This window comes from Quercus lobata, chromosome 10, assembly GCF_001633185.2.
Source record: "Quercus lobata isolate SW786 chromosome 10, ValleyOak3.0 Primary Assembly, whole genome shotgun sequence".
Classification (NCBI taxonomy): domain Eukaryota; kingdom Viridiplantae; phylum Streptophyta; class Magnoliopsida; order Fagales; family Fagaceae; genus Quercus; species Quercus lobata.
In genome coordinates, this window is record NC_044913.1 from 62,781,859 (window position 1) to 62,798,812 (window position 16,954).

General features: G+C 36.3%; 1 protein-coding gene and 1 pseudogene across 1 annotated transcript; one reads left to right on the forward strand and one right to left on the reverse strand.

Moving 5' to 3' along the window:
- Positions 1 to 7,223: 7,223 nt before the first annotated feature.
- Positions 7,224 to 8,030, forward strand: LOC115965170. Its single transcript, XM_031084357.1, has 2 exons — positions 7,224 to 7,634; positions 7,692 to 8,030. The coding sequence occupies exons 1-2, from the start codon at positions 7,224 to 7,226 to the stop codon at positions 8,028 to 8,030; spliced, it is 750 nt and encodes a 249-aa protein (XP_030940217.1).
- Positions 8,031 to 12,535: 4,505 nt separating this feature from the next.
- LOC115965171 lies at positions 12,536 to 16,014 on the reverse strand (annotated as a pseudogene).
- Between the last annotated feature and the right edge of the window lie 940 nt (positions 16,015 to 16,954).

The following is a 16,954-nucleotide window of genomic DNA, read 5'->3' on the forward strand; positions in this document are numbered from 1 at the left end:
ATTTATCCCCACCCCCTTTATTTTTCCCCAAAACTATTTTTCCCAAAACTTGTTTTGTTTTTCCTATTTTTATAGGTGGAGAATTTTTTTTAACCTTTGTGGTTCTTATGGGGAGTTGTTGCTCTTCATAGGGGGAGTTGTCTCTATTTTCTCTTACTCTGTTGCGTATATTTTCTGTCTACCTTTTGATTAGGTAGACTTTGTCAATACGTGACAAAAAGGGGGAGACATATATGACCTGTTTGTTTTGTTTAGGGGGAGAATATAAAAACTTTTTGATGTATCTAACTTAGGGGGAGAGTTAGTTTACTTTTGTTTTTTTATATTCTATTTCATATTATTGTTTATATGTCTTTCTTTCCACACATGCAGTGATGTGTTTGTTGAGTGTTTCAGGAAAGACAGGTGTATTCTGATCAAGACCTTCTACCTCTTCTTGCAACTTCTAGGTTAGGAGTCTTAGATTGGGATTTGTGATGTATTTGGGCATTTTATTGTATATGGACATTATGTTGTATGTGTGTTTTGTCACGGATTGCCAAAGGGGGAGATTGTTAGGTTTAGAGTTTGTAATGTTGGCAAACCATGACAAAACATGACAAAAACTAAGTCTCATTAGTTTAGAATGGTCTACATTAAAGCCCAAGACAAAAAACTCAAGTTCAGGAAAAAAACAAATAAGTTACCCGCTGGTTGGTTCGATTGTTGCTAGGGATTTTCGATTGATCGAAAATCGCATATCAGCAAAATCTGCAAAACGTAAAAAGGCCATAACTTATTCGTTTGAAGCCCAAATCACGAGCCGTTTTTTCCAGTATTTAAAGGACATTATAAGCTAACCCTAGGTAGGGTTTTGAGAGTTTTTTTAGAGAGATTAGAGTGCATCTTGTGCCCTTTTTATAGATCTAGGGTTTTGTACCCAAAAGCTCTCTTATGTCTTCTACCGGTGCTATTCCTTGTTGAATCTCAAGATCCGGTATTGTAGAAGTTGCTACCTTCTCTTGTCATCAAAGGTGTTGATGATCTAAACCTTCAAGGGTGGTCTTGGAGTCACAAACAGGAGAGTTTGTGTTGCTAAACCTTTGAGTGGGATCTCAAAGTCACAAACGGGGGTGTTTGTGTTTTGCAAAGGCCAAAGAAAGAAGGAGTCCGTGGATTCGGAGCTTGCACGTGGTCGTGTCAGTAAGTTCTACTGGTTGGTAGCAATAAGAAGTCGAGCGTGGGGGCTTGTAAGTCTTATTGTATGAACTTCGATTCTTTCTAGTGGATTTGCTTTTTACCTTGAGGATAGCTAGGTTAAATCCTCCCCAGGTTTTTTACCGGTTTGGTTTTCCTAGGTGATCATATCATTGTCTTATTTATTTTCTGCTGCTATACATGATATGATTGTTTGACTGTGATAACCTAGACTTGGAATTTGGACTAAGTAACAACTTGGCTAATTAACTAGGTTAAATCAATTGTTTTAAGGGGTCTAAAAACTAACATAATTCTCATAGAAGATCGAAGTGGGGGAGAGCCGATCTGTGTAGATCGGAGGGGAAAGGGAGTCGATCAGAGTTTACACGGGGCACTGTGTTGCAGTTGCTGCTTTGTCACTCATCACAGACATCATTGAGGTTTGCCAATTGGTGGTGGTTTGATGACTACATTACCCCTGTGCAAGCCAGAAGAAGCCACCACTAACTTGGTCAAATAAATATTAAAACAGATAATATACCTAATAGTTGGATAGATAAGATGAGAGTGCTAATTAAAGTAATCTAGCCAATAACAAAAAAGTACTAAAAAAGAGAATTAACATAAAATATGCTAAAACAAAATTGAATTAGATTCCTGAGCCCCAAAAGGACTGGTAAGGCCAAAGGATGTCCACTATATCAAGCAAAAATGGAGCTCAGTCCTCACCTACGAAGGATTGCAGGTTACTAATGGTTGTGGTCTATTTAATTTGGGTAGTTAATAGGATATTAAGGGGAATTTTAGGGTTTGTTTGTTTGTGTGTGTATGTTTCTTTTGGCTCAGATTTAGGAGCTCGGGTTTGGTTTTAGTTATTAGGGATCGGCTAATATGGGTTGCTTGTGGTGGTGGTGGTGTTATGCCGTGTGGGGGAGGGGGCTAGCCTGCTAGGTATGAGTTTGTTGATGAGGTTGTTGGGCATCGGCTAATATGTGTAGTTAGAGCTTGATATATAGAGCCAATCTCCGTGCTTGCTGGCTGTGTTGACCGTTGGGTGCTTACCTTTTATTGTTGTTTGCTTCCTTAATTTGTTGATATTGTTTTTGTGCCTGATTGTTTTGTATATGTTGGTGGGCGAAAGAATAGGGGTCATGTTCGTTGATGAGAAAAGAATGTGCTTCCAAGTGAATGGTCAATTGGGTAAGTTTTTACTGAATCCCTAGAAAGGTAAGGGTGAAGATCAAGGGAAAGAATTGAGATAGAGTACTAGTGAGGTGATAATGGGGAGAGAAAGAGCTAGCTTGGCCGAAATCCTGTGAATGTGATGATGAGAGAATGAGGTGAATGTGAGTGGCTGTAGTTGATTTTCATAGTTCTGATTTTTGACTTCGAGAAAATAATTGAAAGGAGGGGAAAAAGGACAAGGACAATGTGGGGTAACTGTGGGCTCAAGGGGAGAAAAAATTATACCGGAATATGGCATCTCTCTCAAAGGAGGCAAGTCCTAGTGTCCAATTGATGTGCGGGACATTGCATATACCTGCTGCAGTGTTTACTTTCTCGGAAGAGAAACAAGACTAGTAGAGAAGTCCCAGGGGGGAATGGGTAGACTAGCAGTGTGAGGGGCTTCTATGTAGTAAATTAGGCAAAGTTTGAAAGAATAATGGAAAGTAGCATCTCGATTTTAGAAACTCGAGATCTATATTAAAAATCGAGTCTCAGAGACTCGCTTTGTGCTGGCTGAGCTGGACAAAATGCCAGCTAGATCTCGAGTCTTAAAGACTCGATTTTTACAAAATAAAAATCAAGTCTTTAAGACTCGATTTTCTTAGCGAAAAACGTGCCTCCATCAACTCATAATATTTGATTAAAATTTGCATAGAACTCAAGTCTTATAGACTCGAGTTCCACTGGGCAAAATAATAAAAAAGCGCATAACACTCAGCCTGTATATAATAACACAGCTATCCTCTACACAACCTTCTCACCCAAAAACAGAGCATCCTCACTAAGTCTCTCACCCTCACACTCTCACCCTCACTAACTCTTACTCACCCATAACTCTCACACCACATTACCTCTCACTCTCACTCACCACACTGCCTATCTCACTGCTCTTCCCTCTCAACAAATTCATAACTCAGGTAAGGGTTTGCATAATTTGATTGTCATTGTAGTTGGGTATTAGTTGTCTATGGGTGTGGGTTAAATATTTTGACTATTTATTTTGTAGATAGTTAACATAACTTAGTTAATTTACCAATATTGTGAATTATAGAACTTTGTTTTGTTAGTGTTAATTTTTTGAGTATTTATTTGTATGGTTTTTATTTTCAAAATTTTATTCATCATTACTAGGCTTTTATTTTTATCATGATCTTACAAGTTTTTTTTGACTTTATTCATCATTGTTTTGGGTATGAAATGGGTAGTGAATGAATGTAATGAATGGGTATCATAAACAAACTCCTGAAAGTAATTCTTAAAATGCACTGACCTACAATACATGACTGTATAAGGAATTGATCATTATAAAAATAAAAATAAAAATAAAAGTATAAGAATTGGTCATTTTGGAAACAATTTGGTATCTGGTAATGACATTTAAGCCTTAAGGATATGGAATACTCTGGTCTTGTTAATTTAATATGTTTTGTTAATGCTGCATCATCTTTGTAAAGTCTCCTCTCGTTCTATGTATTCTTTAAATATATATATTTTCCTTACCTTTTATTTTTCGGGGTTGCTGCACTAGATATGTTTCAAATTTGCTTCTGAAGCCAAACTTAGAACCATGGGTACCACAAGTTACATAATGACTATAAAACTAGTAATTACCTATGAAAATTCTGGCTTGAATATGTTCAGCCTTAAGATCACATTACTTTTTTTCCCCCCACTTTACAACTATATGATTTAACTAACATAGTATCTTGACTTGAACAGGTTCACAATGCCTGAAATTGATATATCCTATACCATGGTGGTCTGCTTAAGAATACCAATACGAACAAGGGATTGCCATTTGAAGGGCCGGGTATAAAGACCTATTATACCCAAATTGATCGTAGGTTGAAGAAACTTGACGAATTGAAGAAGATTGTCATGGAAGAGTTGTGTGAGAATCCTGCGGTGCACAACATACAAATTACTTATCGTATGCCAAATGAAATCCTGAAGCACCGGATTAATTACAAGTATATGGCGATAGAAACAGACAAACATGTAAAGATCATGTTTGACAAGTTGGAGAGAATACCTGAAGTAACTAACATTGAGTTGTACATACAGTTGGAGCCGCGTGCAGTCTGGCAAGAGGATATCCAACAAACAACCACAAGCTTATAGGTTACGGTTCCGGATGCTCAATATGAGTATTCTACACATGTAGAGGATGATGATGTTCATGCCGATGGTGATGATGATGATGATGATGATGACAACTATGTTGATGAGATTATTGCCATTAACAATGATGATGACGACTATGTTGATGAGAATATTGCCATTAATGGTGAAGATTTTGATGATAGAGATCAATATGAAGACATGATTGACAGAGGGGACTTTGGGGACTTTGAGAGGGACATTGATGACGATAAGACATTGGACGGTAGTGAACCTTATGCAGACAATGTTATTAGTGTCCAAAACATTACGAACACAATCCCTACCTACACACCTCTTGCATTGTCATTCTCTGCAAATACTTCAGAAAATATGGTTGATCCTTCACATATTGAGATGCCATTTATGTCTACTTGGAGAGAGGGGATGAATTTGTGCAAAGGGTTGACTTTTGCCAATAAAGAGGAGGTGAAGCGCGTATTAACAATTTGTGCCCTCAAGGAAAACAAACACTACAAGAAATCTGGATTTAGGCAGCGTTTTTTTTAGCGACGTTTTTAAATTCGCCACTATAAGTAGTATATTGTGACGTTTTTAAAAAAACGCCGCTAAAGAGTGATCCTTTCGCGACGTTTTTCCAAAAACATCGTTGTAACCCAAAACAATAGCAGCGTTTCTTAAAACGCCACAAAAAGTACAATTTTAGTGGTGTATTTTTTGTTTATAGCGACGTTTTTAGAAAACGTCGCTATAGTTTTTAAAGAACTCAGACCATATTTTCCAAAAAATTTTGGGGAAACAAATAGCGACGTTTTGGATAAACATATAGCGACGTTTTCAAAGACGTCGCTATATGTTTCCCCAAAATTTTTGTCCTTTTCCCGTTCAAAATTTCACTGGGTGGGAAAGTTCCCACCATTTCTTCTTTTTGTTTTGGATAAACATTTAGCAATGTTTTGGATAAAGATATAGCGCGCTATATGTTTCCCATTCAAAATTTCACTAAGTGGGAAAGTTCCCACCATTTTGTCCTTTTTTTTTTTTTTTTGGTCTCCTTTCCTTACACGTTTTTTCAGTCCTTTTTCTTTCTTATCATTCTTTTTCTTTCTCAAACAAACTTACCTTCCCACTTCCATATTCTCCCTCCCCACCACCCCCCCCCCCACCCTTATCACTTCTTCACACTTAGCCATTGCCAGCCATTGCCGCCACCGCCAACCCATTGATGTACGAGTTCTTCCCTCTCTAGCCACCACCCACTACCACTACCATTCTTTTTTCCCCCTTTTTTGGTGTTCAAGTTTCTTTAAATTAAGTGTAAGTCTTTGTGTTTTGGCTTATGGGTTTGCTTTGATTTGGTTTTTCTTTAATGGGTCATGGAGTCTTTGTATTTTGGCTTATGAATTTGCTTTGATTTAGTTTTTCTTTAATAGGTCATGAAAATTTTGTGCTAATTTTTTTTGTTTGCTTGTTTGGTTGGAGTTTGGTACAGAAATCTCTTATTCAAATTTGGATTTTTGAGCAAAAAGACTTGAGCATCAAAGGCTAAATCATTGTAAGTTTATGTACAAGTTTGTAAATCTTTTTTTTTTTTTTTCCTACAATTTTTTTGTAGTATGTAGATTTTGAATTTTTTTGTTATTAGTTTTGTGGTTTAGCTAGCTTGAAATTAATTTTTTTTAAAAGCTCACTACCCACTAATGTGTAAATAATCTCAACTAAATGCTCTTTATATGTGTATATATATATATATATATATATATTTATTGTTACTAAATTCTCAAGCACCATGACTCATTAACATTGGACATTTGATATTGTGGAATAATGATGATAGGTCTATTTGATCTATTACAAGCTTATTGCAAGCATATGTTAGTTATTGTTGAATTTTCAGTAGTTTTATATAGCATTTTTAATATTTTTTTTTTAAAAAAAATGAGTAGGTTTTGCGACGTTTTAAAAACGTCACTAAAAAGCAAAAGGACAAATGCTTTTGTGACGTTTTTGAAACGTCGCTATTGGTGTGATTATTTGCAGCGTTTTATAAATGTTGCTAAATGTATTTCTTACATCATGAACGAAAATGTTATATAAAACGTCACTAAAAGTTTCTGAACGCCACTAAAAAGTACCATATAGTGACGTTTTTCGAAACGTCGCAATAGACCTATAGTGACCGCTCTATTGCGACGTTTTCAAACGTCACAAAAAAAACGTCGTTGTAGGCCATTTGTGTCTATAGTGACGTTTTTTGGGTTTTTAGTGACGTTTTACAAACGTCATCTAAACCCAGATTTCTTGTAGTGAAACATTTTATGATCACTAGGTTGACGGCGTAAAAACTTTGTGCGAAATGCGTGCATGAGTCATGCAAGTGGTATGTCTGCGCAATTATGAAGCCCAATCTCCACGAACTATGGATGGTCACCGTGTATGTGGGTCCTCACACGTGTATACCGATTGGGGTGCTAAATGATGGTAGAATGATGAGTTGTAATTTTATTGCATCAAACATCCATTAGAAGTTATGTGAGGATCACACTACCCCAGTTAAGCATCTCAGATCTATGATAGAGACGAAATATAATGGCCATAAGCCTTCTTACTACAAGGTATGGGATGCGAAACAAAAGGCGATTGTGAAGATGTTTGGGAATTAGGAAGAGTCTTACCAAAGGTTGCAAAAGTTGTTAATGGCATATATTGATCAGGACCCGACTACCCAGGTGTTCTATCGAATCACACCCACCGATGAAGATGACATCGTATTGTTGCATTATGTGTTTTGGTCTTTCGGTCCATGCATATCAGGATTCAAATACTGCAAGCCGGTTATCAGTATTGATGGGACCCATCTGTATGGAAAATATCAGGGAAAATTGTTGGTCGTAATGGCAACCGACGCTAACAACAAGGTATTCTCTCTCGCCTTTGCTGTTGTGGATTGTGAGTCAGGGTCCAGTTGGAGGTGGTTTTTACAGTGCCTCAGAGAAACGATTGGCCACGTGATACCTAACGAAGGCGTTTGCATAATTTCTGACCGACATCTCGGTATCAAAAATGCCATTGCAAATTGGCCTAGAGGGGATGATGGAAGAACACGGGTATTTCATAGATATTGCCTTTGACATGTTGCTAGCAACTTTAACAACCATTTTCAGAACTCAACTCTAAAGTCAGTGGCGTTGAAAGCAGGATATACTAGTCAGGTAGTTAAATTTGATACCATAATGGAGTCCATTAAGCAGGTGGAAATTGAGGCCATTCGGAATAAGAAGAAGGTGACGGGGAAGGATGGCAAGGAAAAGAATCAAGATTACCTTCTATACACATACCTAATGAGCAAGTCTGTGGATATGTGGACCCAGTCACATGATGGTGGGAGACGTTTTGGGATAATGACAACCAATATATCAGAGTGCTTCAATGGTGTACTGAAAGGTGCATGGGGCCTTCTTATTGCCGCGTTGGTTAAGTTCACTTGGAACAAACTTGTTTAATATTTCCACGACCGGCGCAAAGAATACCATTATGAGTTGTCAGGGGGTAAGAAATGGAGTGAATATGCCTTATCCACGTGGGATGGAAATAAGCGTAAATCTGAGAAACACTATCTCAAGCCATTTAGCAATGAAGAGCTGATATTTCAAGTAGTTACCCAACTCAACATATGTAGCGTAAGAGGGGGAAACCATAGTTATGAAGTACGGTTACAGGAAAGAACATGCAGTTGTGGGAAATGGCAAAACATAGGGATCCCGTGTTCACATGCAATTAGAGTATGTGACTATTTACATATTGATTTGACCACATATATTCACCCATGTTATGGTTTGAACAACGCCCTTAACACTTATGAGCATGCATTTGTGGTTCCTAAGTCACAGTCATTGTGGAGGGATCCCATGAGGCCAAAGTGGTTGCCTAATCCAACATTGTTGCGGGCCAAAGGTCGACCAGCGAAGTTAAGAATAAGGAATGAAATGGATGGAGTGAGGAATAAGGATCGAGAACCGGGATGGCGGAGGGAGGATGAAGATTTGATAGAGAGTCAACCCAAGCAGACATGTGGACTGTGTCATGCTTCTGGGCATAACTGCAGAAAATATCCGCAATCCCGTGGCGCTTCCACAAGTGGTCATGTTCCACACTAGGTAGGTAAATGGTAAAAAGTTATGCATCGGTTAAATAATTGTTGTTCATTTGATGTTTACCTAATGTTTACTATCTTGTCTCCTAACGTGATTACTCTACGTTTTTCAGGCATGCTTCCATGGATGACATTTTTGTCATGCGGACCGCCGATCTTAGGAAAAGTGACTACGTTGTATTGGCTCTATGTGAACTTTTTGGTTTTTGTTGAATGTACTTGTAATTCTCTATCCAATGTACCTCTATGAAGATTGTGATTTGAGTAGTATGGTTAGAACTGCAAATTAAGCGTGGTTAGGCATGTTTAGAATGTTGATATATTGAGAATGCCTTTTGCTGCGATGTAAGTGCATTTGCATTGTAAAACCATGTTTATGTAGAGAGCGTAATAGTTTCTATAGTTTGGTGCCTATTGAATTCGCCTTTTGATGTAATTTAAGTGCATTTACATTCTCAGCTTCTCTGCCTCTCAATGAGTGCTTATGGATTACATTCTCAGCTTCTCTATCTCTGTTTCTCAGCAGGTGCATGCACACATTTCAGTTTCTGGTTTGCCTGCATGTCCAGGAAAAAAATAAAAAAAAATTTCTAGTGAATGGTTTGAGGAATGAGCAGAGCAAAACAAAGCAAAATAAAAAATAAAAAAATTCCCAGTGGAACTCGAGTCTATGAAACTCGAGTTCCACTGGAAAAAACAGAGCAAAATAGAGTAATCTCTCAGACTAAATAGAGCATTGATGTTCTTTTGATCTCGAGAATTAAATACTCAAGTTCTTTAGTAGAACTCGAGTCTATAAAACTCGAGTTCCACTGAGAATCTCGAGTTCCAAACACTCGAGTTCTTTTCTTTTTCTTTTTTTTGTGATTTTTTTTTATTTCTTTAAAATCTCACCTTTTTTTTTTCTTTTGTACAAATGAGTTTTTTTTTTTTTTTTTTGAAATGTAAGTATTGTCAACTTCAATATTCAAGGATGAAGTGGTTGCCTAATCCAACATATAATTTTTGACAAATCTTGCTCTTGTTTTTTGATAAGAATTTTAGAACTTTTTAAGGGAAAAAGTAGTGTTTATGTTTTTGTAATTTTTTTCTTTTTAACTACTCCCCCAACCTCCTTTTATGTGGGGTAGATGTGAACACTGGATTTTTTTTTTTTTTTATTGAACTCTAATTGATTGAGCTCCTGTGTTACCCAAAAGCCAATGCCAATACTAAAACCAATACTAGTAGCTCTAAATTCTAATAAATACATGTTCATAAATGGTCCTCCTTATGGAAGTAGCTTTTGCTGCATTCAGTCTTAAATTAATTGGAATCACCAGCTCCTATGTTGTTATGCCTTCCAGCTAGCATTATTGCTAGGTTATATAAATGACATGCATATGACCGATCATCTGAAATTCACATATAGTCTATTTTCGAATATGAAATGTAAAAATTTATATGCTCATTGTAATTCATAGAAATTGACTCTCGTCTCACATTTACCCTTGTTTTTTCTTTGTTGGCAATAATGGGGAGAGGGATTGGATTACCTAAATATTTTCAGCTGTGACTGTTTTTAGGAAAACTATAAGCAACATAAACATGTAAAAAAAAAAAAAAAAAAACCCTCACAACAATAACTCAAGAAGAAAGCAAAGCATCAGTTAATGCGATTACTCACATCTATCCCAAGGATTTTATTGACACCATACATGTGATGCTACCTCCATTTCAAAATTCCAATAAACTTTACATTCAGAACAGCAACGTAACCTATAGATGCATTGCATTCAAGAAAGTATTCCTCTCCATAACACCAAATGAGTGCTTTTGGCAATATAGTGAAATGATCTTAACTCCAAATAATATGAGACACATAAGCTTTTGATATAAAAAATGTGTCAAGTACCATTATTTTCTGGGAGTCACCTAACAAAACATAAAATCTCTACCAATCAAGGCTTAAATATCCAGAGCTCAATATATAGTTCTCTTTATCAAAAATTTTCAATCACACTAAGAAATGGCACGGAAAAGAAAGTTATCCATCCTTTTAAGACGGTAACCAAAGCAAGATATGTGCCAATGACAGTGCCGATCTCAAATATTTCATTGAGCTTCCAATTGTCAGGCATTAGAGATGGCTTTACCCGGTCCTTTGAAATCGTCATGATGGTCCCTAATACAAATCAGAAACATTTTGATCACATTTCCCATATATGGTAGTAACAAAAATCTATCATTCAAATCTTTATCAATTTAATTTATTATATATTTTTTGCAAAGTCTTTAGTTTCTTTAGAAAGAAAATGAAGGCAAGAATACCAGTTAAGTAATAGAAAAAAGAAAGAAATATTTGCAAGAGGCTCTTTGAAATAATACCATCATTCAGTATTGCAGGAATCAGAACCATGAAAGGTGGGAATTTATATTCCCATATCAAAGCTAGGAGCACGAAACCAAGCTACAAAAAGGTTGTGTTGAAGAATTATACGAAAGTTGAAACAAAAAAGCAAGAATTAAACCTTTAGCACTTAAGCTAGTGAAAATGAACTAAAAAAAAAATGCAAAATAACCCTAGCTTACCACAGTCCTTATGGTTATGGAGACAGCATATATCTATATATTCATGCAAGCTAATTAGTTTTACCATTAAACAACATAAATATAGAAACAAAAAAGTGAAGAAAACACATGACAAGTTATGTGTAACAATCATGTTTGGTACTACAAAAGTTTATGATAGATCATAAATGCTTATTGCTTAGACATAAAAATGACAAGTAGCAACTTCAAGTCTGGGAATCAACCTTCTAGGGTGATGCTGAGAAGCAAGTTCTTGTTAGAGATTACGACATGGGAAAAGTAGTTGCTTTTCAACAAAGGATCCTGAATTTGAAGGAGGTTCACACTTTAGATGGATATAAAATGTAAGTCCAAATTAGATTATTTATCTCTTTATCAATTTTTTCCTGGTCGATGCATCTTCTGGCTCTCATGCATACGGTGCTGAAGCAAATGCATCTTTTGCATCGAATGTTGACGAGCTTCATCAAGAAATCTCAGTTCGTTCACTAATACTCATAATTCCATTGATTATTGTGTGGACACACACACATATTCCTTGGAGTATTTTCTAGAAAATCCATAGAGGAGGTACAAGAGAAGAAGATGTTGCTGGAAAAGCTACAAGTCAGAATGAATGAAGCAGAAGCAAAGCCCAACAAGCTTAAAGTGTCATTTGAGAATCTATGTGGTATAGTAACAAGGTTTTTACATTTCATATTTCATATTTCATTTTTATTATAAATAATTCCAATTATACATTTTTTTTTTTCCATAATAATATGTTAGAGTCAGCAAAATGGGAAATTGAAAGTAGGAAAAAGCAGAAAATGATCTGATAAAGCTTGAACAAGCCCTGCACGATGAAGAAGCGATCTGCCTTCTTTTCCTGGAATCTTCACTTTCCAATGCTTCAAGAGGTTTGATATAACAATGATATCTATGTGTCTACAAATAAAGCAATAATTATAATCAAAACCCAATGCAATTGAAAATTTGAAAATGTATCTGATAATAACTTCTTCTTTTTTCAAAACATAGAATCTAATACTTGCCTAAAACGAGTATGTTTCTCAATGAAGGAATACAACTGGCTGCAAGGTCGTAGTACTAAGTGCACAAAGCTTTCACTATTTGTGGGGTTTCGGAGTGGTCAAGGTTGAACCCACAACAACTTTTGGTGAAAGGCACTTGTCATTATAACAAGGCTTGACCACTAGTGCAATAGCTGCAAGCCAATTCACAAATACCAGACCTTTAATCCACCAATTTGGAAGGAGCAAAAAGTTGATGGCTGCGTTCCACGTTACCTTGTGACTCTGTAAGCCTACAAAAACCAAACACCACTTGGTTGAGTTTCCTTAACAGAATTATTTTAAAAATAATTGGAATTGAAATGAAATGAACCAAAACGTCTCTTGATTCAAGGCACAATTTATATGTGCAAATGCTAATTCTCACTCTTAATATTTTCAAAACTCATTATTAAAAGAAATTAATTTTAAAATTCAATCGACCATACCTTAACCCTTTTCAAAAGATCTTTTGCATTATTGTCATTCTTGAAGTGTTCTCTTACAGGCTGCAAACAGATAGAACAAAGAAGTTAGACCACAGAATTAACGAATTTGATGAATTATAGGCTCCCTTGAGCATACTTTGCAATAGCCCCACCCTTCCAAAAAATTCACCCTATGTTTGGATGGGGCAATTCCAAACATACCCTAAAGGATGTGGGCCAATCAAATTAAGGTCCTAGCAATTTCATCATAGCTTCAAGATGGTTATGGCTTGCAGAAGTCCAACATCATTTATCCAAAATGTGTAAAGCAGTGGCATCACTCCCCGAAGTCATGGGGAATCAATCTACCTAAGAAGCATTAATTAGATATAAATGGATAAATGGAAAGAACATACCTCTAGTATCTTATTCAAAGCCTTTGCCAAGGCTGGTTTAAGATCAGCTGGATGTAGCTTTCCACTTTCATAGTAAGCAACCAATTCTTCAAAGCTTTCAAAGCTCCTGGATAACAGGCATCATACATTGGAAGAAAACAATTTGAGTTAATATTCCCAATGAAAATTGATTTTGGAAAAATAACTCAAGCAACTATACAAATTACTTAAGGAGCACGCACTTTCAACAAGATGGAAGGGTTGAATTAGGTGAAAAGGCAAATGTCCTAGCATTAACTAAATAAAATAAGTAATGCTTTCATAATAAAATCCTTATGACTTACTTATCACCACCATTCTCTGCACTGCGCTCTATTACAAACTTTTTAAACCAAGGTAAAATGAGGTACTTCACATACTCCAAGCATGGATTCCCTTCCACAATATCTGGAGGACAGTATGCTCTCTTTATCTTCAAATTTACTTTGGCCTACAACATGGAGGCAGAATAAATCCAAGGTTAACCTAGTTTTATAATCCACTATCCTTATGCTATGCGCAACTAATAAAAAAAACACAATGCAACCCCCTAAATGGCAATTTGATACCCCTTTACATGCACCCTACCTCATCATCTTCAATAAAAATGGAAGATAGTGGATCACTTTTCGACATCTTCTCCTGACCTTGTTGTAAACCGGTTAACATGTCTGTAAATTACCAGTAAGTAAAACAAATAAAGACCACACAACTATACACAAAATGTTATAGGATAAAAAAATAAATAGAGAAATAGTCAGTATAAAGAATTAGGAACATACAGTGTGACAAAATAATAGGCTTCTTTTTCCTCTTGATGTGATCACAGTACTCTCTTGCAAGTACATTCACCTTTCGCTGATCCATTCCCAGTTGGCAAATGTCGGCCTATTTATTTTATAAAAAATTCATACTGTTCAAAAAAAAAATTTTGTTTTTCCACAAAATCAACATAGGATCCCCCCACCCCCCTCTCTTTCCCTCTTTAAAGTTTCAAGACCACATGTATTGTAGTGAGAAACATATGCAACAGGATTAGAAGACAAGACCAATAGAAAAACGAAGTCTGCAGAACAAGGAAGCAAACCACCAGAGAGCCAGATTTACACAAGCAAGCTAAGCAGTTATTAGTACTTGCATAAATAACAAATCAGTTAAAACTTCAAATCAAGTATTAGTTTATATTTCACCGTGTATAAAGATACAACACTAGTTGATACCCTAGGAGTAAAACATGTGCCAATTGCCTATAGAATTTTATAGCAATGAGAGACATCTAAGGAAATCCATGCAACATTCAAACAAATGAGAAGTGCAAGGTACTGTCTTGGCACAAGCCAACCAACAAAACCAAATGGTCTATTCACAAACTAGAAGTGAAAAAGGAAGCACCTTCAAGAAAAACACATCAGCACATTGCATGCATGGGTAGAAAATTTGTGCTGCAGTCAACTCTTCCTCATCACTTCGACCCATAATTTGACCACACCTGCAGCAAAATATAATATAAGTAAAAATAACAACCACATCACCAGCATTTTAAAGTAATAATAATAATCATCATACAATAATTGACCTTTTTATCCTTGAAACTGTATTCCTTCATGCTATATCCATCACAAGAGGCCAGTACTCATGAGCTTGATTGAGTTTATCTCCTTCAAGGACCACAGAAACTCCACCTTCCCTCCATCAATATCCATCCCGATGGCCTTCCAAATCTCAATGAGGTAGCGCCCAACAACATCAATTTTCTTCAAGTCACCTCCCATCTTATTGTTTAGCTAGGCAAACCAATTTGCAATCCATATTTTCACTCTGCACCCAGCAAATGTCAGCTTGTTCACATTTATTGCCTTCATAACTCCCTGTACAACAAATTAAAAAAAAAAAAAAAAAACATCTCCAGCCTTAGAACATAAATCATACCAAAACCCAATAAAGCAACACAATTTTAAAGCCAGTATGACAGTATCAACAAATACACAAATATAATGTCTACTAACTCTAATCGAGTGTTATCCCAAATACACAAACGTGTCCCATTATTATTTCATAGGTTCTTTGAGTTAACTTTATGATAAACGCCGCTTGCTATAATGTCCAGCATAATCAGATTTAATAGTTTTATCCATGAGAAATTATCATAGTATTCTGAGTTCAAATCATGTAGCCACTATCACGGGTAATGATTAAATTGAACAGTAAACCTTTAATACAAGTGGTGATTTTATCACTAAACCATTAGAGCATACTTATCAAGAATGCTAGATATTTTAGCATTTACAATTTCAAAATCCTACTTTTTCTATTTTAACATACCACTTTACAATCCACCAAACATCAAAACTTCTATTATTTTACCATTTCATTTAAATATTCTTTTGCCATACTTTCTTTATGTTTTCTTTATTCTTTTTTTATTTATTTTTTTTTATGTTTTTAAATAACTACCATTAAACAAATATTAAGTTTTTACAATCTTGCTACATTGGGCTGCTAGACATAGCAGCCCACTGTAGCTGAATTGCAAAATAAATAAGATTTGAGAGTATTGATGGAGTATGCTTTTTAGTATTTATAGCATTTGTATGTTAAATTTTAGCATTTATAGCATTTGCCCTTCTTGATAAGAATGCTCTTAATGCACATTGCTCATCTTATAACTCAAATATAGAAATTATAATTGAAAAGACATTGATATGAATAGAAAAAGCAGTGGTTACCTGAGCAATGTGCATTCGACCCGAGGGCTCGAACCCGTCGTAGCAGATGGGTTTGGGTTTCTTTTCGAGAAGATTCTCAAATGACACTTTAAGCTTGTTGGTCTTTGCTTTTGCTTCATTCATTCTGACTTGTAGCTTTTCCAGCAACATCTTCTTCTCTTGTACCTCCTCTATGGATTTTCTAGAAAATACTCCAAGGAATATGTGTGTGTGTCCACACAATAATCAATGGAATTATGAGTATTAGTGAACGAACTGAGATTTCTTGATGAAGTTCATCAACATTCGATGCAGAAGATGCATTTGCTTTAGCACCGTATGCATGAGAGCCAGAAGATGCATCGACCAGGAAAAAAATGATAAAATTTAAAGGACCTGCATATTCCAGCCCATAAAAGACCTGTTGAGGCTGTTTTATTAACTGGACAGCTGAAGGGGAACCATTGGAAGTATTTGGTGCAGCATCTGCAAATACAGCTGTTCGTGGACGCTTACCACCCACCACTATTCTGTTGCATTGGAGTCAAGGGCATAGGGGCAATGTTTTGGCCAACGGTTGCTGGGAAGGTGCGGTTATTCGTCATAATGGATATAGGCATAGGAGCAGGGATGGGGGCAGCAGGATTGGCAGAAGCAATATGTTTTTTCACACTCTGCTGTGGTGGTTGAGCCTCACTGCCAAGGGCTGGCTCAGTTGCTTTGCTCATTGCTTCTTGTTTCCTCAGAAAAGCAACGAACTCCTCAAGGTTCTGAAATGAAATTTCAGATTCGAGCTCGTGGTCTTTAATGCATCTAAGGACATCCTCCATGTCAGCTATTATCCTGTTTAGGGCCGCATTCTGCTAGCAGGTTTATATAAATGATCTCACTCAGGCTATCAGCCCTACACAAAGTATGCGTTCACATTGAAAAAGAAGGAAAAACATACCTGTTCTTTGGGTGGTCTGTCTTGCTTTCTGTAAATCGTATTGGCAGATTTCCTTAAATGCTTCAAGTAAGGTCTCAAGAAGGGTATTGGTGGAAACTTGTCAGCCAACTTAAATGCATAAATGAATCTAATAGC